General features: G+C 48.0%; 1 protein-coding gene across 1 annotated transcript; it reads left to right on the top strand.

Moving 5' to 3' along the window:
* The first annotated feature begins 4454 nt into the window (after positions 1 to 4454).
* On the top strand, positions 4455 to 6077 carry id4 (inhibitor of DNA binding 4). The gene is made up of 3 exons (XM_068760381.1): positions 4455 to 4862; positions 5357 to 5422; positions 6004 to 6077. The coding sequence occupies exons 1-2, from the start codon at positions 4455 to 4457 to the stop codon at positions 5402 to 5404; spliced, it is 456 nt and encodes a 151-aa protein (XP_068616482.1). The 3' UTR covers positions 5405 to 5422; positions 6004 to 6077.
* Positions 6078 to 26335: the final 20258 nt, after the last annotated feature.

Here is a 26335-nt window from a genome sequence, read left to right as displayed (position 1 = left end):
GTGTGAAACACACGCCTCAACCTGACCGCCACCCCTCTTGGGCCACTGCAGTGTTGGTGCTGCAGTGTTGATGCTGCAGTGTTGATGCTGCAGTGTTGATGCTGCAGTGTTGGTGCTGCAGTGTTGATGCTGCAGTGTTGGTGCTGTAGTGTTGGTGCTGTAGTGTTGGTGCTGCAGTGTTGATGCTGTAGTGTTGGTGCTGCAGTGTTGATGCTGCAGTGTTGGTGCTGTAGTGTTGGTGCTGCAGTGTTGATGCTGCAGTGTTGATGCTGCAGTGTTGGTGCTGCAGTGTTGATGCTGCAGTGTTGGTGCTGTAGTGTTGGTGCTGCAGTGTTGATGCTGTAGTGTTGGTGCTGCAGTGTTGATGCTGCAGTGTTGGTGCTGTAGTGTTGGTGCTGCAGTGTTGATGCTGTAGTGTTGGTGCTGCCGTGTTGGTGCTGCAGTGTTGATGCTGCAGTGTTGGTGCTGTAGTGTTGGTGCTGTAGTGTTGATGCTGCAGTGTTGGTGCTGTAGTGTTGGTGCTGCCGTGTTGGTGCTGCAGTGTTGGTGCTGTAGTGTTGGTGCTGTAGTGTTGATGCTGCAGTGTTGGTGCTGTAGTGTTGATGCTGCAGTGTTGGTGCTGCCGTGTTGGTGCTGCAGTGTTGATGCTGCAGTGTTGGTGCTGTAGTGTTGGTGCTGTAGTGTTGGTGCTGCCGTGTTGGTGCTGCAGTGGTGGTGCTGTAGTGTTGATGCTGTAGTGTTGGTGCTGTAGTGTTGGTGCTGCAGTGTTGGTGCTGCAGTGTTGGTGCTGCAGTGTTGATGCTGCAGTGTTGATGCTGTAGTGTTGGTGCTGCAGTGTTGATGCTGCAGTGTTGATGCTGCAGTGTTGGTGCTGCAGTGTTGATGCTGCCGTGTTGGTGCTGCAGTGTTGATGCTGCCGTGTTGGTGCTGCAGTGTTGATGCTGTAGTGTTGATGCTGTAGTGTTGGTGCTGTAGTGTTGGTGCTGCAGTGTTGGTGCTGCAGTGTTGGTGCTGCCGTGTTGATGCTGCAGTGTTGATGCTGCAGTGTTGATGCTGCAGTGTTGATGCTGTAGTGTTGGTGCTGCAGTGTTGATGCTGCAGTGTTGATGCTGCAGTGTTGGTGCTGCAGTGTTGGTGCTGCCGTGTTGGTGCTGCAGTGTTGATGCTGCAGTGGTGGTGCTGTAGTGTTGGTGCTGCCGTGTTGGTGCTGCAGTGTTGGTGCTGCAGTGTTGATGCTGCAGTGTTGGTGCTGCAGTGTTGATGCTGTAGTGTTGGTGCGGCAGTGTTGGTGCTGCAGTGTTGATGCTGTAGTGTTGGTGCTGCAGTGGTGGTGCTGCAGTGGTTGTGCTGCAGTGTTGATGCTGCAGTGTTGGTGCTGCAGTGTTGGTGCTGCAGTGTTGATGCTGCAGTGTTGGTGCTGCAGTGTTGGTGCTGCCGTGTTGGTGCTGCAGTGTTGGTGCTGCAGTGTTGGTGCTGCAGTGTTGATGCTGTAGTGTTGGTGCTGCAGTGTTGATGCTGCAGTGTTGATGCTGCAGTGTTGATGCTGCAGTGTTGATGCTGTAGTGTTGGTGCTGCAGTGTTGATGCTGTAGTGTTGGTGCTGCAGTGTTGATGCTGCAGTGTTGGTGCTGCAGTGTTGATGCTGTAGTGTTGGTGCTGCAGTGTTGGTGCTGCAGTGTTGGTGCTGCAGTGTTGATGCTGCCGTGTTGGTGCTGCAGTGTTGATGCTGCAGTGGTGGTGCTGTAGTGTTGGTGCTGCCGTGTTGGTGCTGCAGTGTTGGTGCTGCAGTGTTGATGCTGCAGTGTTGGTGCTGCAGTGTTGATGCTGTAGTGTTGGTGCTGCAGTGTTGGTGCTGCAGTGTTGGTGCTGCAGTGTTGGTGCTGCAGTGTTGATGCTGCAGTGGTGGTGCTGTAGTGTTGGTGCTGCCGTGTTGGTGCTGCAGTGTTGGTGCTGCAGTGTTGATGCTGCAGTGTTGGTGCTGCAGTGTTGATGCTGTAGTGTTGGTGCTGCAGTGTTGATGCTGCAGTGTTGGTGCTGCAGTGTTGATGCTGCAGTGGTGGTGCTGTAGTGTTGATGCTGTAGTGTTGGTGCTGCAGTGTTGATGCTGCAGTGGTGGTGCTGTAGTGTTGATGCTGTAGTGTTGGTGCTGCAGTGTTGGTGCTGCAGTGTTGATGCTGCAGTGTTGATGCTGTAGTGTTGATGCTGCCGTGTTGGTGCTGCAGTGTTGATGCTGCAGTGGTGGTGCTGTAGTGTTGGTGCTGCCGTGTTGGTGCTGCAGTGTTGGTGCTGCAGTGTTGATGCTGCAGTGTTGGTGCTGCAGTGTTGATGCTGTAGTGTTGGTGCTGCAGTGTTGATGCTGCAGTGTTGGTGCTGCAGTGTTGATGCTGTAGTGTTGGTGCTGTAGTGGTTGTGCTGTAGTGTTGATGCTGTAGTGTTGGTGCTGCAGTGGTTGTGCTGCAGTGGTGGTGCTGCAGTGGTTGTGCTGTAGTGTTGATGCTGTAGTGTTGGTGCTGCAGTGGTTGTGCTGCAGTGGTGGTGCTGCAGTGTTGGTGCTGCAGTGTTGATGCTGCAGTGTTGATGCTGTAGTGTTGATGCTGCAGTGTTGATGCTGCAGTGTTGGTGCTGCAGTGTTGGTGCTGCAGTGTTGGTGCTGCAGTGTTGGTGCTGCAGTGTTGGTGCTGCAGTGGTGGTGCTGCAGTGGTTGTGCTGCAGTGGTTGTGCTGTAGTGTTGATGCTGCAGTGTTGGTGCTGCCGTGTTGGTGCTGCAGTGTTGGTGCTGCAGTGGTGGAGGCAGTGAGTGCAGCACCATCTGAATGTTTGTAATTCAACTGAACAACATGAATGAAAGCAGGTGAATCAAAACAGGCTTCCTTACTTGCTTTGTAGCGTCCCTGGCGTCAGCACTCTTGAGTTTGCCTTTGACTGCTCTGAAGCCATTTGACAATCTGCAAATGAATTATTTTATATGGAAAAACGACTGTTGGCAGGAGCTTCTTTCAGCCCATTAGCCTTCGGGGAGACAGCCAAATGCTTGAAATTCAGACTCTGCAGAAACGGCAACTTTCTGTTTTATTATGTACGTACATGGTCAAAACAAAGGTTTGTGAGTCGCTGCCGGAGCTGAGCTGGACACGCAGACACACACTCATTACCGTGGGCGAGGGCTCGTGCACCACGCTGCAAGTGGAGAATGCCACTGACCCCTTTGAAATCATCCCTGGAGCAAACACTGTGGCACACATTACTGAGCAGAACAGTCACTCCCCATGGCAACAGAAAGCAGAAAGGGAGAGGATGAAAATACCATTAAAGCCATTTAAGCCTTTCACCATCCCTGATAGATGAGACTGTGGTGGCTTCCATAAAGTGTGGGACATTAACCCCTCCAAAGACACACCGAGGTGACCTCCCTGCTCCATGCAGGCCTCAGGGCCGCCCTACCTCCTGGATAGAAAACACTCTGGTGCAAGAGAGAAAGAGAGAAAGAAAGAAAGAGAGAGAGAGAAAGAAAAAGAAAGCGAGAGAGAGAGAGAAGGCGTGTGGCGCCAGCCAGTCTGGGCAGCTCTGTGTGTGGCTGTGAGGGAAGGAGCAGACCGAGCGTCTCCGAGAGAAGAGAAGAGGAACGCACAAGTCACAATAACACAGCAAGAGGAGGCGCAGCCGGACCCAGCCTCCCCGGAGCTGCAGGCGGGCTGTGGAGATGAAAATGAAGTCATAATAAAAAGTTATTCAGCCATAAAAAATAAAATAAAATAAATTATTTATAAGGAACTGGTACAAAAACAAATCTGTCAGAGCAACATAAAGACACATTCCTGCACTCGTAGGAAACCTGTCCCCGCTGTCAGGTTTCTTTATCTAAGCAGGTGCTTCGGCTCGGGATCCTCTGTCGTGATGGTAAAGCTCTGCGTAATTACGCACCAATGAGTCCGGCACTAAAGATGCAATCCAGCGCCAATCACAGCCTCACCTCCAGATAACGACCGGCGGACAGTAATACGCAACCGGCTGCTTCAATAGCGGCCTCTCCTCTCTTTTCTTTCACGCAAATGCACACACGCACACTTCCACGCGCGCACACAATCCTTCCAACAGCAGTCCTGCTGCGGCGCGCACAGAAAGAGACACGCCTTTTCCTCGGCTGGCTCCGTTGCGCGGTCGGTGCGCAGCGCGGCGCGCCGCTGCTGATTGACCCCCCCCCCCCCCCCGAGCTGTCAGCCGGCTGGCTTGGCCCCTCCCCTCCCCTCCCCTCTATAAATGTGCAGCATCTATTCATCTCGCTCACACCGAGCTGCTCCACGGAATGTGCCGACAGACCCGAGTCTCGGTCGATCTCAGTCTCTCGTTCCTTTGAGCGCAGCTACCGGTCGTGCCATTATTATTTATTACTATTTGTTGTTTTCGTTTTCTCCACCCCCCCCCCGGTGCTTCTCCCCGAGCCGTCGGTTTTCTAAGATGAAGGCTGTTCCTCCAGTCAGCCCCCCGGACGCCTCCTCTTCCTCCTCCTCCTCCTCCTCCTCCAGCGGCGGCGGCGGCGAGCTCTCCCTGCACTACCTGTCGAAGCAGAGCTTCAGCATCGCCCGGTACCGGCTGGAGGAGGAGGAGCTGTTCTGCCTGCAGTACGACATGAACGACTGCTACAGCCGGCTGAAGCGCCTGGTGCCCACCATCCCGCAGGACAAGAAGGTCAGCAAGGTGGAGATCCTCCAGCATGTCATCGACTACATCCTGGACCTGCAGCTGGCCCTGGAGACGCACCCGTCCCTCCACAAGCAGCAGCCACGACGCACCGGGACCTGCCCCCCCCCGGCCGCCAGCCCGAGTCGGACGCCACTGACAGTGCTCAACGTCGAGCCCCACCAGGTAAGACTTTACCCCTGCTCCTTTGCGCCGGGACGCACCGGAGAACCCCCCGGCTGACTGTGCCTCCCTGTGCCAGACCGCCGTGCGCCAGTCAGACAAAGCGCGTCGTGCGCGTCATGTGTCATTGTCCTTTTAGTGCGAGTAAAGGGGGGGGGGGGGGAAGGATCGAAATGCTGAAGACCCCGCGTCACAGCCTGCCCAACAAACGCGTTGGGTGCGGGTCGGATTGCGGGCTTTATGATTTACATGATAATGAGTGTCAGAGCCCCCCCTGATCCCAGGATGGGCGAAGCACCTCAGCGCCCCCCCCCCCCCCCCCCCCCCAGCGCACAACAAGGCTCATTCGTTATTCAGTAGAGAGCATGAGAGCATTTATTGTAGCCGGTTCTTGTTCTTGTGCTCTTCTGCGGGCCTTTGCCCCCCCCCCCCCTATATTTTGCCTGATCCATGGCGGCTCAATCATTTGTTTCCTTTTCTTCTTCTTCTCTTTGTAGAGGACGTCAATAGTCAAAAAGCCGGAGGACTCTATTTTATGCCGCTGAGATATAAACACTGCATCGGTAAGTGGAATTCAAACTCAAATCATTCTCCACTATCTTTTTGTCTTGTTTTCCAACGACTGGCTGCTGCTTCCGCCCCCCCCCCATATAAACCTGTGGTCAGCAGAAAAGCAGCACCCCCATTAACGTGATTATTGCAGCCTGTGTGGCGTGAGGCTGACAGTCTGGAGAGAGCTCAGGGGAGGCCCGTGCACGTCCAAGGGAAGAATAATTGAGGAACATTAAATTGGCACTGACCTCAGAGGCAGCTGCGCTTTGCGCAATAACTGTCGCTGGTTTAGCAACGCTGCAGAGGAAAGGGTTAAAACCTCAGCCCGCTCTCACGCACGCCTTCCAGTTCAGCTTCTGTTCTGGCGTTGCACTTGATTTATATCTCGGCTCTAAACGCGCCAGGGCGAGGCTGGAAGCGCCTCAGAGCCTCGCCTGCCTCGCCGCCGCCCGAGGATCCGTGCGCTCGCTGTCTGACCTGGTTTGTTTTGGGTTGTTGATCAAGCATGGGTTCTGTTTTGTCGGTGGCGCCAGCCAGTCTGGAGCTCTGTAGCTCCCCCCCCCCCATCCACTGCTATTCATCCCCTCCACAGGTGTGCAGGCTGCTCAAGAGCCGCTCCGAAGCCAGCAAAGCTTTGCCGGGGGACTCACACCCAACTGGAGGCACAATCACAAGGGGATTTCAAAACCGCTGGGAGGAGTTCAACCCAAATAAAGTCACAATCCATTTCAGCTTTTCCCGGTTCCATGGAAAGAGGAGTCCGAATGTTGGACACCTCCCTGTCCTTCCTGCTGTTTGAGTTGCTCTTGTCGTGTGAAATCGTCCAAAAGGAGCGAGAATCGGAATCCACACGGCGACCCGTCCAAAACCTGTTTGTGAGCAGCACAGTGCTTAAAGGGTTAACTAAACATGCCTCCAGTGTAAAGCGTGGCTGAGCTGCGATTATTGTTGTACATGCTTTCAGCATCTATTGTTTCAAATAGATGGCGAGTGTCGGGCAGCGACCTCCTCCCTGGGAGAGGAACCGTTCGCATTCGGGACGATTGGGGTTGTACATAGAGAGACGTCTGTAAAAACATGTGAAAGGAAAAAAACGTATACGCTCGAAATAGACTATTGTAATTATAAGATATTTTTATTAAAACTTTTTTTGCTGTTGTCGTCATTATGTAAATATTGTGTTTCCTAATTTGAAGTCTTTAGTAAATGATTGTGTCCAGCCAATAATGTCGGTTCCCTCTTTGCCTAGTTTTTGGGTCGTTAATACGCAGCATGTCAGAATCAGTGCGGAGATATTGAATGTGCCCCCCCCCCCCCCCCCCCATGTAGATATGTGCTGGAGTTTAGCACACAGCTCGTATTATTTGTCCTGCTCAGCTTTCTCCTGAATTGTTTTGTACTCATTAACTGACGACATTGACCTTCCAGCCAAGGTCCACTCGTTGCTCCTTTTAAAAAGGCCCGATATGATTCCGTCACACGCACACACACACACACACACACACGCACACTCTCTCTCTCTCTCTAGTTGAACATTTAATCAGAGTTCAGCACTTATGACAGCGTTAATCATCAAACGCCTTCATGAAGTAAACCGCTGCATCGCAGTCGCTCCGTCCTGTTTGTGCTTCTCCTCGAGAAGTTAACGATTGACCCCGTGAAGTTCCACTTTGGTTCCTGAGTCGATGAGAACGGTGAACATTAACAGACTCCTTTTTGGGACGGACAGCAATTCTATTCAGACGGGAAATGTCTGAGAGTCAATATGAAATTATTTCCTTGTTAATGTAAAGAGAGACCTTTACCTCCCCGCCCCCCTGCCAGCGTAGGGGGGGGGGCGCCTGTACATTACTGTCGGCTGCACTGTTGGACTCGACCTTCACTGGTTTGTGAGGAGTTGTCAAAACAATTAAAGTTTGCAGGAAGAACTGTGTCGTCTGAACTTTTGTCTCCCGCCGGGCGTCTTTAATGGCTTCCCCTCCTTTTGGTGCCAAAGCTGCAACGTAGAATAATGAAGGAGGGGGCTCGACTCAACCTAAAGCACGGCGTGATTCTCGTGGGAAATAAAGGGCGGATGAAGATATTGGACTGCTGCAGAGTCCTTAAACCTGCTTCACGGGATTCAGCGACGGGGCCTTTTTGTAAAGTACATCTTTTGCTAATTCCATCGCAAACATGGTGAAAAACAAGAGAAGGCGCGTTCGTGTTGAACCACAGAGCAGGATGCAGGCTTTAAAATCAAACACAGGCCCGTAAAACACATCAGCTTGCTAAGGAAATACATCTTTAGAAAAAGACATGCCTTTAATTGAAACAGAGAACATTTAGCATTTAGTGAAATAATACGCATGTATTTACTTTAGGTGTCTGGTTTAAGCTGCTCCTGTCAGCAGGGTGAGCCGTGATGCTGGTAAAAACAGGAAACACCGTTTCCTAGATTTCCACCATGATTTAAATATAAAAAATGACTGACAGACGGACAATATTTTATTGATCCCTGTGGATAAATTACAGCGTTATAGCAGCATATCTCCGCAGCAAACCAGCAGAGTAAATCATCTCCATGTCCTGTCAGACGCAGAAAAAGAAAATCCACGAAGGGCCATGATGTTGAAAATAGTGACTCACATGTAGCAGGAAAATAAAATAAATCCTAGCACCCATGTAATTTATAAATAATAATAATAATCTTCAGTTTGTTCTTTCCTGTCATTCCTTTACTTAAACATTTTCTTGATTTTTCAAAGGTAAAGAATTGAAAATAATCTAAAATATGATTGAATTTATCTTTAATGCAGCAATTTGCTCCGGTTCCGGTGAGGATCCTCTCTTCCTCCTCCTCCTTTCGCCGCCGCATCGACCTGGCAGGCCCGGCCCCGGCGCCGCCATGCGGGCGCTACAAACATACACCGAGCTCCTAAGGCCACGCAGGACACCTGCGTGTGTTTATAGTCCACAGCCCTGGAGGGGAACTGCCCTTGAAATGAGTGATAAAAGAGGATTTAACGGAACAATGTCAGAGCACAGATGGTGCGTTTTAGAGATAGCGCTTTATTTTAGGAGCAAAAACACGGCGGCTCTCAGAGAGCACAAGTTCACACGAGGCCCCTGCAGTCGGTGCCGCTCAGCTGACGGGTTCGGTGCTGCAGCGGGTTCATTCAGAGACTCAGGTAACCCTGCTGAACACGTTTTATAATAAATAGCATTTCAGAATTCATTCACAGAAACGGGATGATGGAACCACATCACCCTTCATTGGCTGCATGGATTGTCTTGAGTAGTACTAGTAGTACTAGTAGTAGTACTAGATACTGAAAGTACTAGATCATTTCGGTAACTGTTTTACTTCACAGCGCATTCACAGGAGTACAGTCCACTTCCGCCCTCAGAGGATCCTCCATTCCTTCGATAGAGAACATGAACACAGACTTCTACTGCAGCTCCATGACATGCAGGGCTCATTCTCCATTAGTCAGCGGGCAAACCGCTGCTATCCGCTGATGCACCATCCACCTGAGCTCGTGTTAAACTCTGCTGCAGCCCAACATTGGCTCATAGTTCCCACTGACCTGCCGGTAGCTAGCGCACCCCGTTCCTGCATTAGCAGCTGCAGCGTGGAAGATGTGCGGCTCTTCATCAGTTCTGTCTGCATCTTGTCATTCACACACAAACTGGGCAAAGCGATCCTGCAGACATCCGGTCTGCATTGCATGCGCACTCCCAACTCCAGACTGTGAGGTCGCATCACATCCTCTTTCACGAGGCCGAGCCGCATTGGCTAACGTGTCTTCCACTGTTGCGCTGAGGCCCAGTGGCCACGCACTGGGAAACGGCCTTAAGAGCGCAGCATCATTGCTGTGAAAGTAAGGGACAGGGACTGTCTGCGTCTGTGTCACTGTTTATGCATCGGTGCATTTTCCCATATGTCTTAAAATAAAAAAAAAGTTTGCCCTGCAGAACAGAACAAAATGAAATCTATCACTCACTGTTTCTGATTAAATCGGCCCTTTTTTATTATTATCATCCTCTTTCAGGTAAAACTGTTTGTATCAGATACAAAAAAACCTAAAGCAAATGAGGGAACATACAGCTCCTCATTCCACAACAAGCTGCAGCAGAAACGCATCAAAAAGAGGAGGCTCTCTGCCATGAATTAACCTCCTGCATATGTTAAACTGCAATAACAGGTTTGTCTGCCGCGTCTCGCCTCCCTCTCTCCCTGATTTAACTCCACATTACGGCGTTCCACGGGGGCCCATATCCCTGCGTGTTAATCACTGCGCTTCCTGGCGCACAGAGAAATATATGGCGGCGCTTGCAGAGGAACAGTGGAGGACACAAACGAGCTCGCTCTTGGACACTACTTGATTACAGACTAATTGGTCTAGAGTGATTAAATATCTCATGCTCCCTCACTAATTGCAGCTATTTAAAGCAGCCATTAGCTTAAAATGCCGCCAGCAGCCGTTTACTCATAAACAAAATGTGAGCTGCAGCAACTCACCTGAGCCGGAGCGGCAGACGAGCAGGAAGCGTCGGCCTCAATCAGCCATCAGTTCTCTGACTGCACTACAGTACTTTAAAAAAAAATGCTTTTTGAAATTGGTTGCCATCCATCTTTTTTCCCTTCTGCTCTCCGAACAAGCAACAGATGTGTATTTTTACAGAGGCCTAATTAATCTGGATGTTATTTTCCACACCCTTAAACCACCAGCGATAACTGATGCGTTATTATCTCCTCATCTGGGCCGTTTGTGAATTCATGATTTGACACTTAAAGCTTTTATAGACAAACGAGAAACAGGAAGAAACATATCGCCCCAGCAACCGAGCGTTTGTTTCGATGTAACAGCCAAAGAAGAAGGACGTTCTGAGACAAACAAGCTCGATGTGTTTACGTGACGTGAGCCTGGAGCGGCCATCAAACACAATCACAGGAGCGTAAATGGGCCTGCGGCCCCCAGTTTTGCCTTAGTCGGGGCCTCTCACAGGCCGACAGCAAACAAGCGCCACGGCGGATGAAGAAGATGGAGAGAAAACGACGCAAGACGGGAGGAACAGTGGCATAGAGTGTGAGGGGGGGGGGGGGGGGATTGGCATCGCCTGTGCCAACCACGGCTCCCAGGAGATCCTAAATGAATTAGAGAAATGAGAACACAGACAAATGCCAAGCTTTTGCAAAGAGCTGCAAGAATGGTTGTGCCCCCTGGAGAACACAGTGATTAGAGGGGGGAATGGGGGTCTGCCAAGCCCCTTAAAAATGTGTGTGTGTGTGTGTAGGGGTGGCACTGGGACAAAATCCATGTCACAGAACATGACCCTGAGGTGCAGCCATCAGACAGCCAATATGGAGAGTTAAATACCACGGCGGCATCGGAGCGGGAGGGCGCCAACTGGCTCCATTCAAACAAACGAGCGCCGCTAATGAGGCGTAGATTACATACCTCTGCTGGTTGGGGCTGGGCGGGGGGGGGGGGGGGGGGGGGGGGGGGATGGAGTCCAACAATGCAGCGTCTCGGGCAGAGGTGCGTTCCATCAACTCCAGCTGTGAAAGCTGCAAGTCAAAAGTTATTTGCTTGATTTTTGTGACAATATTTGAAAGAAAATAACATAATGCTGAAGAAAAAGTTAAATTAATGGCGATCAAAGTATCTCCCGTGTCTGTTTAGCTTGGTTTTAGCCCCCGTCGGTCCAGACAATTTAGTTCAGGCATTTGTTTGTACGATTAAATACCTGTTCTCAAAACATAAAAGAAAATCTGGATTTTTGCCGGAGCTGCACTGAATTTAAATGGACTCTTTCTCGAATGGGTCTGACGTCATAACAAAGAAAATCAGCCAACAAATAAGGAGGTGGAGACGGGTAGACAGAACCTGGGCGGAGGCAATGAAGTGATGGGCAGCATACGACATCGCTAACAGAAGTGGCCCCGGGTTTTAAAGCTGCTGAGCATCACTCAATCAAGATTCTGGAAAAGGTCAGCCTCTCGAAAAATAAACGAAAATAATTAGTCAATCCCACAAAAGAGTACAAGCCGACCATCTCGTCAGCAGTCGGGCCGGAGAGGCAGCGCCTGCTTCAAATACCCAGGAATCACACCAATCAAGGTAACAGGTAAAGAATTATGAATTCATATAATAATAATAATAGTACAGAAAAACACTCCAGATACAGATTTATAAAACCGGGCTGTCAATCAAGTATGTTTTGTTACCGTAATAACAAAAGCACTCGTTATACTTGAATTTTATGTTGTTTTTAGACACCAGACGGAGCAGCGCTCCTAATCTCATCTATGCCATGACAATAAAGGCGTTCTGTTCCATTCATGGTTAATGTATTAGTGTTAAAACAAATACATGCATAGAATACAGAAACTCATATTGTTACATGGCAGGCAGACAGACAGACAGACAGACTGACAGACAGACTGACAGACAGACAGGCAGGCAGATAGGGAGGCAAACAGACAGACATACAGACAGGCAGACAGGCAGACAGACAGACAGGCAGACAGAAGGACAGGCAGGCAAGCAGACAGGCAGACAGGCAGGCAGGCAGACAGGCAGGGAGACAGACAGGCAGACAGAATATGGGGAATTGTATTTCAGTGACTGCCTGAGGCTAAACTACATCCGGCTGAAATCACATCCGAGACAGATGACAAACGGATTCCTCCAATAACTGCATTCCCATGATTGCGTTTGCATGCGGGGGAAATGAACTTCATTGCACTGCAACGTTTCAGTTTCAGCCCAGCTGCAGATCTACATTTTGCCAAAGATGATTTATTATTTCATTAGGAAAGCATTTACACATCACGGACTGTGTCTGTGGCCCCCCTGAACAGTGAACTGGGTGAATTCACTCAGAGCCGTGCGTTCTGTCTGCTGTTCTGCAGGGGCTCTGATGTGATGCAATGCTGACTCAAGAAGCTGCCACAGATAGGATCTCTGATTTTACATGTCTGATAAAAGGGAAACCCGGCAGGGGCAACCGGAGGGCCCTGCTGGCCTCTGGACACGTCATGTGAGCGCCGGCGTTACAGCAGTTCCCCAAACGGTGATGTCATACTCCAGGGAAGTGGGTCGGGAGGTCGAGCTTTTATAGGCGTTGATCCGTTACTTGTGACCTGCTCCGGAGCCCGTTAGATTTGTAGCAGGAGTCGGACCTGCAGCTCTACTGAGGCTAAACGACCCCTCAGACATCTGACCATCCTCCAAGCTACTGTTCTATTGAGCTGGTTCATTAGAGCCCATTTCAGTGGAACCTCGGTTCTCGAACATCATTCGTTCCGTAATGCTGTTTGAAAACTGATTTGTTCTCAAACCGAGACTATATAAGAAATACTGGAAACGATATGAATCCGTTCCTAAGAACCAAATAAATGCCCATTTACATGCCGACAGTTCTATTAAAGGTCCCACATTATGAAAAACTCACTTTTCCCATGTTTCTACTCGACTCTTGGAGGATTTGGGTCATTGTCAATCCAGAGTGGAAACAGCTTTTTCAGCGTAAACCGGCAGCAAGCAGCCCACTATGGCTAGATCAACGTCAGACTGCCCACTATGGTTTGTGCTGTTCACTTTATTCATGCTCTTCCAGCGATAGATTTGATGAACCTCCACTCGGATCTTATTCTGAGTTTGATTTTAAACCAGCTGCTGGCCAGACATGCATTCATTGATTCATGTATTCATTTTCTACAACCACTTATCCTGTATAGGGTGATTGGGGGGGGCTGAGGCTTCCTTTGCATATGCACTGCATTGTTTCCAGTCATGGTAAAGCCACTGTACCCTCGCTCACCACAGAAGTCTGCTTTTACACTAAACTACAGCTTGATTTCACATCAGGGCTCAAGCCTCAAAAGCTGTCTCAGGGCATGCTGGGAAACCGAGCCAGCTGCTCCCAACATACTATCATCTAAATAGTTCCACTGCAATGTGACTGCAGTCTAATTTGTAGTTAATTACGTTAATTTTAGCTTAGATCTGAATTTATATTGTAAATATGGCGACGTGAACAGCTTCTTACTGTGTCGGGTTTTTGTGCTACTAGTAGCCTATAGCACACATTGCTGAAAAAAGCGGCACAGTGGGTAGCGCTGTTGCCTTGCAGCAAGAAGGTCAGAGATTCAAATCCGACTTGTGGCCTTTCTGTGAGGAGTTTGCATGTTCTCCCCGTGTCTGCGTGGGTTCTCTCCGGGTTCTCCCTGTGTCTGCGTGGGTTCTCTCCGGGTTCTCCCTGTGTCTGCGTGGGTTCTCTCCGGGTTCTCCCCGTGTCTGCGTGGGTTCTCTCCGGGTTCTCCCTGTGTCTGCGTGGGTTCTCTCCGGGTTCTCCCCGTGTCTGCGTGGGTTCTCTCCAGGTTCTCTCCGGGTTCTCTCCAGGTTCTCTTAGGGTTCTCTCCGGGTTCTCTCCGGGTTCTCTCCAGGTTCTCTCCTGGTTCTCTTCGGGTTCTCTCCGGGTTCTCTCCGGGTTCTCTTCGGGTTCTCTCTGGGTTCTCTCTGGGTTCTCTCCGGGTTCTCTCAGGGTTCTCTCTGGGTTCTCTCCGGGTTCTCTCAGGGTTCTCTCAGGGTTCACACTAAATTGACCATCGGTGTGAGTGTGAATGATTTACAGCTAATGAGAAATACTTATATATTTGTGTCTGTGTATTTACGTAGTAGAAGTATATGGTTGTATTTTTTAGACCGATTTGTCAAAACAGTCAGGGATCACTTTAAAGGCAGACTACAGCAAATTCATATTTCAAGATTACTTCAGTGTCTTATGGCAACAATCTGGAGACAGATTTGTTTTCATGCAATTAATCAGACAATCAAGTAATCAATAAATTCATATTGTTCAGAACACCTCAGCCTTTCATCGGAAATAAAGGGGACAAGTCCTGAATTTTAAGGTTCAAATTGATGGATTGGACATGTCCAGAGGAGAGACAGGGACTATATCGGTAGAAGGATGCTGAGGATGGAACTGCCAGGGAACAGGACTAGAGGACGACCCAGGAGAAGAGACATGGACGTAGTGAGGGAGGACATGAGAGTGGCTGGTGTTGGGGAGGACGATGCAAAGGACAGGACTAGAGGACGACCCAGGAGAAGACCGTTCTCTCCGGTTTCGTTCCGGGTTCTCTCCAGGTTCTCTTCGGGTTCTCTCAGAGTTCTCTCCGGGTTCTCTCCGGGTTCTCTCAGGGTTCACACTAAATTGACCATCGGTGTGAGTGTGAATGATTGTCTGTCTGTGTATGAGAGCCCTGAGATGACCTGGCGGCTTGTCCAGGGTGTGCCCCGCCTCTCGCCCGTTGACCCCTGGGATCGGCTCCAGCACGACCCGGTAACGGGCGAAGCCGTTAAGAAGATGAATGAACGAGTGAATGTCCAAGCCCGTGCGTTCCATGTTTCATTCAGCTTTATGCAGCACCGTCTTTCTGTCACACAGCCTGCCCCCCATTCGCCTCCATACAGCTATCAAGCCACCGATGAGGGGGACGCTGTCGTCGCGCTGGCAGCGGTGAGCCGGCTGCCGTTGGCACCCAGTCAACGACTAATTCACATGCTAATGCCTTCCAGATCAGGTCTCGCCCCCAAACTGGTTTCCCTTATTGACTTCATTCCCTGATTGGACAGATGGCCATCTTTCAATATCACAGACGTCTGTTTGTGTTTATGCTCAGGGTACGGGGTTGTTGGGGGGGGGGGGGGGGGGGGGGGGGTAGTATTTCCCAAGCTTATGAATAAACAAATGAACAATCATCCAGATAAACAACAACATGGCGTGTGAACTTTGGCGACGGCTCAGACGCTATATCAGTTGACACCCTTAATTGATTTGTCCTCATGGTTGCCAAGACGACAGTCGATAAGGCGATGCCATCAAAGCAGAGCACGAGTGAAGAAGCGAGCACCGAGGACAACAAGGCTGAGACCTACGGAGGAAAAAGCTAAATAAAAAGCGGCATTGCTTTTCCTCCCTATTCCTCCTCCTCCTCCTCCTCCTCCTCCTCCTCCTCCTCCTCACATCTCTCATCACCTCTTGCTCTGCTGTTTCTCTCTTCTCTCCATTTCCGTGCCTGCCAGCACTCTTTCTCAGGAGACTTTCTGTGCGATGTGAGGAGAATGTTAGTCCTGAGTGTGTGTGTAGGTGTGTGTGTGTGTGTGTGTGTGTAGAAATATCCCCTGGATGTGCTCATTAGCGCAAAACGAGTGTGACTGGCTCCTGGAACAAGGCATACAAGAACAAGGGTACTGCCGTTTACTTTCAGTTGTGTTTTTGTAAGCAGCGAATGGGCAAATTGAAGCATGAATATTTGGACACACACACAATGAACTTTTAGACATGACATGAATAAAAACAATTCAAAATTCGACAAACCGGAGTCACGTGGGATTGCCAGACAGGATGATCCAGAAACCCCACCGAATTAATGGAATGTCATTTCTTTGTTTTGGTTTGTTTAGAATAATTTTGTGTTTAAAAGCACGTCATTATTTTTCCATCATCGTCAACACAGAGATGGCTTCCTTACATTAAATTAAATTAAACTACATTTTAGTGCCAGATCACAACAGAAAGTCATCTCAAGGCACTTACATGATTAGCAGAGAAAGACAGAACCCAACTAGACCCACAAGAGCAAGAACTTTGGAGATGGAGGCAAGGAAAAACTTCCCTTTAACAGGCAGAAACCTTGGACAGAACCTAGGCTCATGATGGACTCTATCTGTCTGACCGGCTGGGTTGAGAGAGAGAGAGAGAGAGAGAGAAGCAGGTAGGAGAAGAGTCAAAAACAAGGAGAATGCCTTGCGACAAACAACATTGGCGGCCCCCCAAACAAAACTAATTTTACAGCTAATGAGAAATACTTATATATTTGTGTCTGTGTATTTACGTAGTAGAAGTATATGGTTGTATTTTTAGACCAATTTGTCAAAACAGTCAGGGATCACTTTAAAGGCAGACTACAGCAAATTCATATTTCAAGATTACTTCAGTCTCTTAAGGCAACAATCTGGAGACAGATTTGTTTTCATGCAATTAATCAGACAATCAAGTAATCAATAAATTCACATTGTTCAGAACACCTCAGCCTTTCATCGGAAATAAAGGGGACAAGTCCTGAATTTTAAGGTTGAAATTGATGGATTGGACATGTCCAGAGGAGAGACAGGGACTATATCGGTAGAAGGATGCTGAGGATGGAACTGCCAGGGAACAGGAATATAGGACGACCCAGGAGAAGATACATGGAGGTAGTGAGGGAGGACATGAGAGTGGCTGGTGTTGGGGAGGACAATGCAAAGGACAGGGCTAGAGGACGACCCAGGAGAAGAGACATGGAGGTAGTGAGGGAGGACATGAGAGTGGCTGGTGTTGGGGAGGACGATGCAAAGGACAGGGTAAAGTGGAGAACGTTGGGTTTCTGTGGCGACCCCTCACGGGATGGGACGAAAGAAGAAGAAAGAAGAAGAAACAGCAAAAGGCAGGATCCTACATTTCCCACAATGCAATCTCTATAGAAATCAATAGAAATATCTAGGCTTGTTTTACACCCATCTCTAAAACTATATCTACAGTTTTCAATAAAAGCTTTTATAAATTTGCAGTTTGCAAATTCATAATCAGATAAATGGATATACCGTACTTACAATGACATCATCAGAGTAAGAAAACACATATTGCATTGTGTAATTAATAAGAAATACTACTCTGGTGCTCCACATTTCTTTATGCATATTTTATTACAAGGAGAAAAGCAACTAACAGAGTTGTTGTTTTCTGAACACATTCTGTTCTGATTTATCAGAGCCACAAATCGATCATCCGCCTGAAAACTATCCACGAATAGTCTCATAAAGTATTGTGTTATGAGAATGAGAACACACTGTAGTTCAAGCTGAGCAAAGGCATTAATATGCATATTGATACACAAAAGAAAATCATTAATACCCAGTCATCTTGCCAGTTTTCAAAACTAAGAGCCACAAATGGAAAAGCGTTCCAATCATGCAGTAAAACGCTGTGAAAAGTAAAGAACAGGTGCATAGGTGCAGAAAGATAAATATAGCCTGGCCTGATGAAATCATTTCTCTGTCCTGGATAATAACTCATTATGCTAATCACAAGCCCTGTTAATCACTTTCTCATTTGAACTGTCAGGATGTGATTGTCGTACGAGGAGATTGTGGGAAGTACAGCGAAAAGATTCGCCTTTTGCCATTCATCAAAGTCTTACGGAAAAAAAAGACAATTTAATCAGAAAGGAAAGCGATGCAGAAACTGCCGCGATCGCTGTTGCCTGAGCTGCAACAACGAAGAGGAAACAGCGATGAAGATGAAGATGAAGATGAAGAACACAGTTTCACTGGAAACACACTCCGGCTGTTAGATCCTGACGGCGCGGCAGCACAGCAGCACAACACAAAACATATTAGCAATAACCAGAGCGTCTGTCTCTGCACAATGTATGTACTCATGAGTGTGTGTGTGTGTGTGTGTGTGTGTGTGTGTGTGTGCGTGGGAAGGGGGGGTACCTTGTCTCATTGTGAGAAAGCCCTACTGGGGTGGCCAGCTGTTTCTGTGTCCATAAAAAGGAGGCAGGGACTGTCTGGTGAGATGAAGGAGGCTGCAGAGACACAGGAAAAGCAACACACACTCTTTAGAGGAGCAAATGTAGGACACACACACACACACACACACACACAAACTACCACCACCCAATAAAAACAAAGTAAAAAAAATTGAAAATCCTTCACACAAAACAAATCATGTAAAGACACAGTCACACACGTGCTGCAGCACACAGACATTCCAGGTAGCAACACAACACCTGCCAGGAGCAGCCAGCAAGGTGGTGGAAGCACTATCAGAACCATATCTGTGCTCGGAGCCACGGCAGTCTCCAAGGCTGCTATCAGCGCCCCCATTATCTCTGTATGAGAGTGTGGAGGAGGAGGAGGAGGAGGACAGCAATGAATTCTGCAGCCTCTCATGCCGAACCACACATATTAACTCACGCTTCCCCACCACCTCGTTATTAAGAGGGCAGAAATGAAATGGCTGCCCCCCGAGCTGCCCCCGCGGCAGTGCATTGCTGCTGTGACACACGTTAGGCAACAACAACAGGCGTTCAATAAGAAATCTACCGACAGAGGTGGAAGGAGCAAGAGAAAGAGATGGCCAGGAGAGTAAGAACAAGCAACAGCAGGGATGGTGGGGGGGGCAGCCTGCTGCAGCCGCCGCTTCACTCAGGTCTCATTAACTTAATGGTCTCTGTGGATCGTGAAGGGCTAACCAAGGATGAAGAGCGGGGGGGGGCAGATGTGAAAGAGGTCTGTAAACCAAATTTATAGTGATTTTGTTTATATCGAACTATTTAGCATTTATTTGAGTCTTGATTGGATAGAAATGCTTTTTGGTCAAAGATCTAATCTATGCAGACGTGAACGGCCTCGGATTAGAACCTAATCCAGATAAGAATGATGCAGTTCTGATTTCCTGCTGTTGTATAACACACTAAATGCTTTTCAATGATTTTCTCTTATCAAATATGCATTTGTGTATTTTTTATATTCTCTACCAGAGAGGTTGTTATCGCCCATGACTGTTTGTTTGTTTGTTTGTTTGTTTGTTTCTAAGCATTAATACACACACAAAATACAAAACGGATGTCCAACAAACTTTGTTGGAAAATGATGTCAGCAATGAAGCCATGAAAGGTCAAAGAAGCGTCTTTCCTCTTCAAAGGAAGGAAAGCTTTGCTCTTCTTCCTTCTTGCGTTTAAATTAATAGATTGTTTGTTTGGAATCCTGTTCATTGCTAGTAAGAAACATTATTATCACTCACTCCTAATTAACCAGACAGACAGACAGACATGCAGACAGACAGACAGACAGACAGACAGACAGACAGACAGACAGACAGACATGCAGACAGCCAGCCAGACAGACATGCAGACAGCCATTGAGTGTTGTTGTCAGGTGAAACTCGGCCCCAGCCTCACTCGCAGCCCCTTGGAGCTGGTGTCATGGTATTCAGTGTTGACAGTGTATCAGCTGCTATCATCCGAACTGTCCAACAACTGGCGCCACACTCAGAACCACCCGAGGTCCACCATGGACGGCTCAGGGAGACCAGGACCCGCTTCCTGGTGCCCCACTGCTGCGTCTCTACGTAGAGTCATAGACAATCAGACCAACCCTGAAATCCTGGCGACACATCAGCAAGTCACCAGACGATGTTTCCACGGCGCTATTAATCACATCTGTCAAGTGAGTGTAGCGTGCAAAACAAGCATTGAGTAATGCGAACCGGGATGGAAAGATCATCCTTCATCTTTTAGCTCTGCTCTGCTGTGAGAACGGCAGCAGCTGCTGACTTGCAGCATGGCGGGACACGGAGACGGAGGCAGACACGCCGAAGGACGGGCGTGTCGGACAGACCTCCAACCGTTCCACACGCGTCAGACGTGGAGGGGAGCGGATTCGAAAAAATGTTCTCCATGTGGGCACCAGCGAGGGAGCAAAGCGGTGAAATCTGCACCCAGTTCAAGTCGAAAAGCGATAATTTACGAGGAAAGTACCGTTAAATAATTTGTCATCTCTGTTAAAAGCACCTTGATCACAGCTGTGTCCGTCCGGGGGGGGGGGGGGGGGCATCGTAAGAGAAGTGCTTATCCGCCATTACAGATGCCCACGATATTAAAGTTTGCAATTTCACACAAAAGCAAACACACACACACACACACACACACACACACACACACCCGCTGCCTCTCTTCCTCTCTCACACACATGCCCGAATGAAGTCAGACTGCAGGGACCATCTGACAAGGCCAAAGTGATGTTGGTTTCAGGGGACCGTGAATCGGTCCCACCACAGATGGGCTGGGGCCTTGCACCCTCTCCCTAATGCTCCATTCTGCAGCTGTGTGAGATTAGTTAGGTACCATCAGTGCTCAGTTGTGCTGATACAACCAAAACCTTTATTGAGATGAGCAACAAAGAAGGAGCTCCAGCACACAGCAGCCTTGCAACATGGACGACGTCTCCTTGACTCTGCTGCACAGGCTGAAGTCAAGGTGCACCGTGCTCAGTGGTCAGTGGGGAGGTGTGGAACATTAGCATTAACGACATGCTCCGTCGTGTTGATGCATTTAGACTAGCATGTTCACTAGCTTGGTGGACGTTTAGGCCCCCGACCAGCTTGGTTTGCTTTGGTAAACGCGTCTTTGAGGCTGGTGTGCTTATTGTTGGTACAACGATCGCATGTTAACTGTTATTTAATGATGGCTAAATGAATGAATGAATCAGGATGTCTCAGGATTCAACAGGATGTCTCAGGATTCTCTGGAAATCAGGACGTCTCAGGATTCAACAGGATGTCTCAGGATTCTCTGGAAATCAGGATGTCTCAGGATTCTCTGGAAATCCGCTTCCGTTGTACATTAATCGGGTAAAATGGCAACAATTTGTCAGATTTTGAGATGTAAATTAACTTTGGCAGACAGTAAAATATACTTCACATTACTCTGGGCTTTGGCGTCCTGTCTGTTAGAACTATATATATATCGGACCGTCTCTCACAGACAGCAGGAGATTGTGATTTGAATAAATGTGATTTATTTGTTGTCGTGGCCGTATTTGAGCTTTTCACCGTTGTTCACATGTGATGCATTCGCCCATTTCTGTCATGCTCTGACCAAGTTTCCTCCACTGCTATAACCCACAGAAACACATCAGACCTGCAAGCCTCTTACACACACACACACACACACACACACCCTAATATGGTGACTGAGTGAATACATTATTCATCATATGCATAATGTCTCCCAGCTAGACTTTTTCCAGATAAGTAATACACAATCTAATGACACTGCTGCACGTTGCAGCAGGAATAATGGGGAGGGTTCTTTCCCTGTGAAACACAATTCATCACTGCAGCGACAAACAAATGTGATTTCTGCGGTGGATTATTCGCTGGCGGCGGCTGATATTGTTTTCATGCAAACCAATAAAGAAGCACCATGCGATTGTTTTGATTAAATTATCAGAGCTGCAAATACAGTTAATCATAAAATTGCAGGAGTAGCTCACTACTGAATCACCGCGCCTTATATTACACTCGTCTGAGTCTTACAGTGCCGTGGAGCACACAGTGTTTAACTCTGTGATGTCATTTTACTTTTAATTAAAGCAGGTGATGTGATTCATAGCATCTGCCTTCTCTATTGTCTCGTGTGAGGCCGACATCTGAAGGGCGACAGTTTTAAAGGAACTGAAAAACACCTTGAAACAAAACAGGAGCCTTTATTCTAAATATAACCCCAGTGCAAAAAAAAGAAATGATTTATTCTAATCAGAAAGGGGACCATAATCAGTTTCATTATTTAGAAATTAGCGATTACACACACATATATATATACAGTATGTATATGTATGTGTGTAGAGTGGGAGCATGCATGGTTGGTTGTCTTTCATCTGGTCCTGCGATGACATCCGGCGTCTGGCTGGGAAAGGTTCCAGCAGAACCGTGGCCCACAAAACGGAGAGAGCGGCTGTAGAAAAGACGATCTTAATCATCTGGTCTACAAGGGATGGATGGATGGATGATTGGATGGTTGGATGGTTGGATGGATGGCTGGATGGCTGAATGGATGGATGGATGGATGGATGATTGGATGATTGGATGGTTGGATGGTTGGATGGATGGCTGGATGGCTGAATGGATGGATGATTGGATGGTTGGATGGTTGGATGGATGGCTGGATGGCTGAATGGATGGATGATTGGATGGTTGGATGGTTGGATGGATGGCTGGATGGCTGAATGGATGGATGATTGGATGGTTGGATGGTTGGATGGATGGCTGGATGGCTGAATGGATGGATGGATGGATGGATGGATGGATGGATGGATGGATGGATGGATGGACATTTCTTGAGTAGCATGCTTATTAATGTTGGTGTAGATAAGAGATGTAATCAACAAGCCTTTAACCAGGTGAAATCCGCCCTGAGATTACGAACCTCTATTCCGAGTGAGCTGCAGAAAGTAGAGCAGAAACTGCTACGTCAGCACAATCGAACAGCTTCCATACACAAGACAACAAAATGAAAGAGGCTGCAATTCAACCAATGAGGAGCCATTCTTCTCTGTCTTTTTTTACGTACTCTTTTCATCCCACAGGAGGAAATTCCTTCGCAGCATTGACGAGGAGCGGCGGGAGCCGTTCCAGCACACAAGAAGATCCACGTTTGTGGTCTTCCTTTAGGAATGAATATTCAGAGATCAGACCGCTCTGCTTTTTGAGCCACATCTGCCCCCGGAAAAAACACAAAGTGAACCAATTGTAGCCATTGTTAGCCACAGTGTAAGAGTGTGTGTTTTCTAGCACGCATGTCAAGAACGCTCAACAGATGTATTTTATATTAGTGAGAGAAAAACACAGTTACAGCACAACAAGTTGAATGAATGTGTGTTTGTTGTGTGCCTCAAGCTGGGACTTGAGTGCTGTTTTTCGTTCGGGCATGAGAGTGTCTGAATGACAATAAACATTTCTTGATTCTTGATTCTTGAACAGAACACGCTAACCTGTTAGCCTGAGTCATTACTGAGCCTAACCTGCACAAGTTACCTTGCTCTCTCCCCCTCTCTCGCTCTCCCCCACACATACTCTCTCTATCCCCCCCCCCATCATATCTTACTCAGATATGATGCCACGCAGGCCTCAGAGAGGCGCCGTGTGTTCGTCTAATGACAACCTGCTGCTTGGACATAATGGAGAGACCTGATTAGCCACTCTGTCATCGCTGCCTTTCATTCGTTGTGCAGCCGTGCTTGTAAATAGTAAATACCCTCTTGAACATTGCTTTTGCACAAAAAACAAAACCAATGATTTTCTTCTATTGTGTTTATGGCTTTATCATTGGACTTGCATGTTATTCCAGAGGGTGTTTTGCATTGCATTTTAATGCTTGGTACTCTTCCTGCATTTTGATGGTGGCTGTGATGTTTCCTCTTAAATCGTCTATGATTTGAAGGGATTATTAAAAAGGTATTCTACTGCTTCCAGTTTTTACAGAGGAAAATGCCCTCCATCCTCACAAAGGTCATTTTGGTGCTTTCGAATGTGACTCAATGTCAGTTTGTGACACATAAAAACAGTCTCTCTGTCCAGTGGTCGTGGCTCATTCTGTGAATGACTGTATCTCCCTTTCCTCTCATTTTCCTGTTTATTCTACACATTACTGTTGTTGCCAAGGAAACAGAAATAATAATACATTCGATTATTTCAGTGGATCTGTTCTCATAAGTGAGACTTGCAACCCTTCTTTTTTCCGTCTGTCCCTCCCTCACTCTCAATTACTGTCGCAGCGGTTTCCCTCCTCAGTCTGACACGTTCGTGGAGTGTGTGCGCGTTCATCAGAGATGTTTAGCCTTCGCGAGGCCCCCCAACTGGAAAACAGCCAGGGAAACGTCACGGAGGCAGACAGTTGTCAGAGACTATCATGCCCCTCTACTCTGTAGCCCCCCCAACAAGCACGTCAGACAGGGAGCATGCCTTGTTGATGAGAAGAAATTCACTAATTGTTTGATTATACAGATCTTCATGATAATGAATTGCTGCTCTACGGTTCAGGAACATGGTGTGCAATCTGAATTACCACCCCAACGCTCAAGCTGTGAAAGCTGATTACTCATTAGTGGGTGACTGAGTGGCACAAATAGTGCCGGCACCTCCTTTAAATTTCCTTCCTGTTTGGCCTTTTGGTTGTTTGTTTTGTTTTTGTAACTTTAGTTACTTTTATTTGGTGTACAGGATGTTGTAGACTGTCCTGCACCAGCATTGATGAGTTAAAATCCACATCTAAATTAGACTTATTTTAAAGAGATCTTGAATATTCCAGCAATATTGCCATGATAGGTGGGAGTCAATGGCGGGGGGCTGAACAACCCGATCCCCGGACACAGAGACTTTCTGGCTCTTGGGACATGGACTGTCACCTCCTTGGAGGAGTAGGAGCCGGAGCTTGTGAGGGAGGTTGAGAGGTACAGCTTGGTCTCTGGAAAACCTCAAGAAGGGCTGGACTCTCCACTTCTCTGGCGTTAGCCACGGTGAGAGGCAGTGGATTGGCGTGGGCTTGCTTTTAGCCCCACAGCTTAGCCGCCACGAGTTGCAGTTTACAAGAGGGTCACATCCTTGTGGCACTATCCAGTACCCCTCCTTGGTGTCTCTGGGAGGGGTACTGGATAGTGTTCTGACTGGGTGACTTCAATGCTCACGTGGGCTAGACAGTGAGACCGGGGGGTGTGTGTTTGGGATAAACCCTAACCCTAACAAAGCGGCTGCTGTCTAAGTAAGGGATGCCGTCAAGCTGAAGAAGGATTCTTGTCAAGTCTTGTTGACTTGTGGGACTCTGGAGACAGCCAATGGGTACCAGATGGCCAAGTGTTCTGCAGTCCAAGTGGTTAGGGAGGCAAACACCTGAGTCTGGAAGTTCAGAGAAGCCATGCTGAAGAACTATTGGTTGGCCTTGAAGAAATTATTGAATACCATCCTGCACCTCAAGAGGGTATAGCGGGACAGTGCACCACCACCACCTCTGTTTATAGTCGAGGCAGGGAGCTGTTGACTGGGAATGTTGTTGGGTGGTGGAAGGAATACTTTGAGGATCTCCTACTACCTTAAAGTGAATTGAATTGAATGTCTTCCATGGAGGAAGCAGAGACTGAGCAGAGGTGGACTCATCCATCACCAAAGCTGAAGTAACTGAGGTGGTTGCGAGGCTCCTCGGCAACAGGGCACTGGGGGTGGATGAGATTTCCCCTGAGTAAGTCTCTATATGTGAGGGAATTCTCTCGGTTGACACGTCTCTCTCATGGTGGTCAGGGACGGTGCCTCTGCATTCTGGAGAGGAGGATTAGACTAGTAGTTGAAACTTGGATTCAGGAGAAAAACTGTAGTTTTTGTCCCTGTCGGGGGACACTGGACCAGCAGGTGCTCGAGGGTTCATGAGAGTCTGTCCAACCAGTCCACGTGTGTTTTGTGGATTTGGAGAAGGCGCTCAAACCACGTCCCTCGTAGTATCTTGTGGGGAGTGCTTTGCATGGGAGAATGGCATCCGTCAGGCATCTCTTTCAGATGCCTCCTGGATGGCTCCCCGAGGAGGTGTTCCAGACATGTCCTGCCGGAAGGATGCCTCGGGGAAAACCTAGGACATGGCTTGGGAACATCCCCCACGCCCCCCTTGTCGCTCTCCCTGGAGGTGTCTGAGGAGAGAGAAATCTGACTATCCCTGTCAGGCTGTCCCCTCCGCGACCCGGCCCGAGACAAGCAGTAGAAGATGGATGGATGGATGGATGGATGGATGGATGGATGGATAAAGAACTTGCATTATTTTAAATAATTGTTTCTGGAATCTCAAAGAGAACTGTAATGCAATCAATCACCATTGTGTATTGCATTTATATATTCAGTATATTGTACTAATTGCATTCAAACCCATTCTGGAAGACCAGTTCTTTTTGTTACTATCCGGAATTGTCAATTATTATATTTCAAAAACTGTTTAAATGCAAGATTTTCAGGACAGACAGAGGAGGAGGTTTGGAGACATTTTAATTTGCTGTGAGATGAACATGCAATTTTAGTTCCATGAATTAATTAATTAATTAATTAACGACCTAACATGGAAACATGGAGTACTTAGAATGTACCCTTTTTATTCTGACTCAATCATATAATTTATTATTTGAGATTTGGATGAAACGTATTTCTGCTCGAGTTCCTGGATGATTTAATCTCTTCATTTCACCAACCGAGCTCCTAATTCACAAATATCTGCTACAGAGCTCTATTTTCCATCAATCATATATCGGTGGAGAACAGCCGGGAAGTTGTTCCAAAGTACAATACAA

The sequence above is a fragment of the Brachionichthys hirsutus genome, chromosome 3 (assembly GCF_040956055.1).
Source record: "Brachionichthys hirsutus isolate HB-005 chromosome 3, CSIRO-AGI_Bhir_v1, whole genome shotgun sequence".
In the NCBI taxonomy this organism is placed as follows: Eukaryota; Metazoa; Chordata; class Actinopteri; order Lophiiformes; family Brachionichthyidae; genus Brachionichthys; species Brachionichthys hirsutus.
This window is presented reverse-complemented; position numbering and strand designations above follow the sequence as displayed.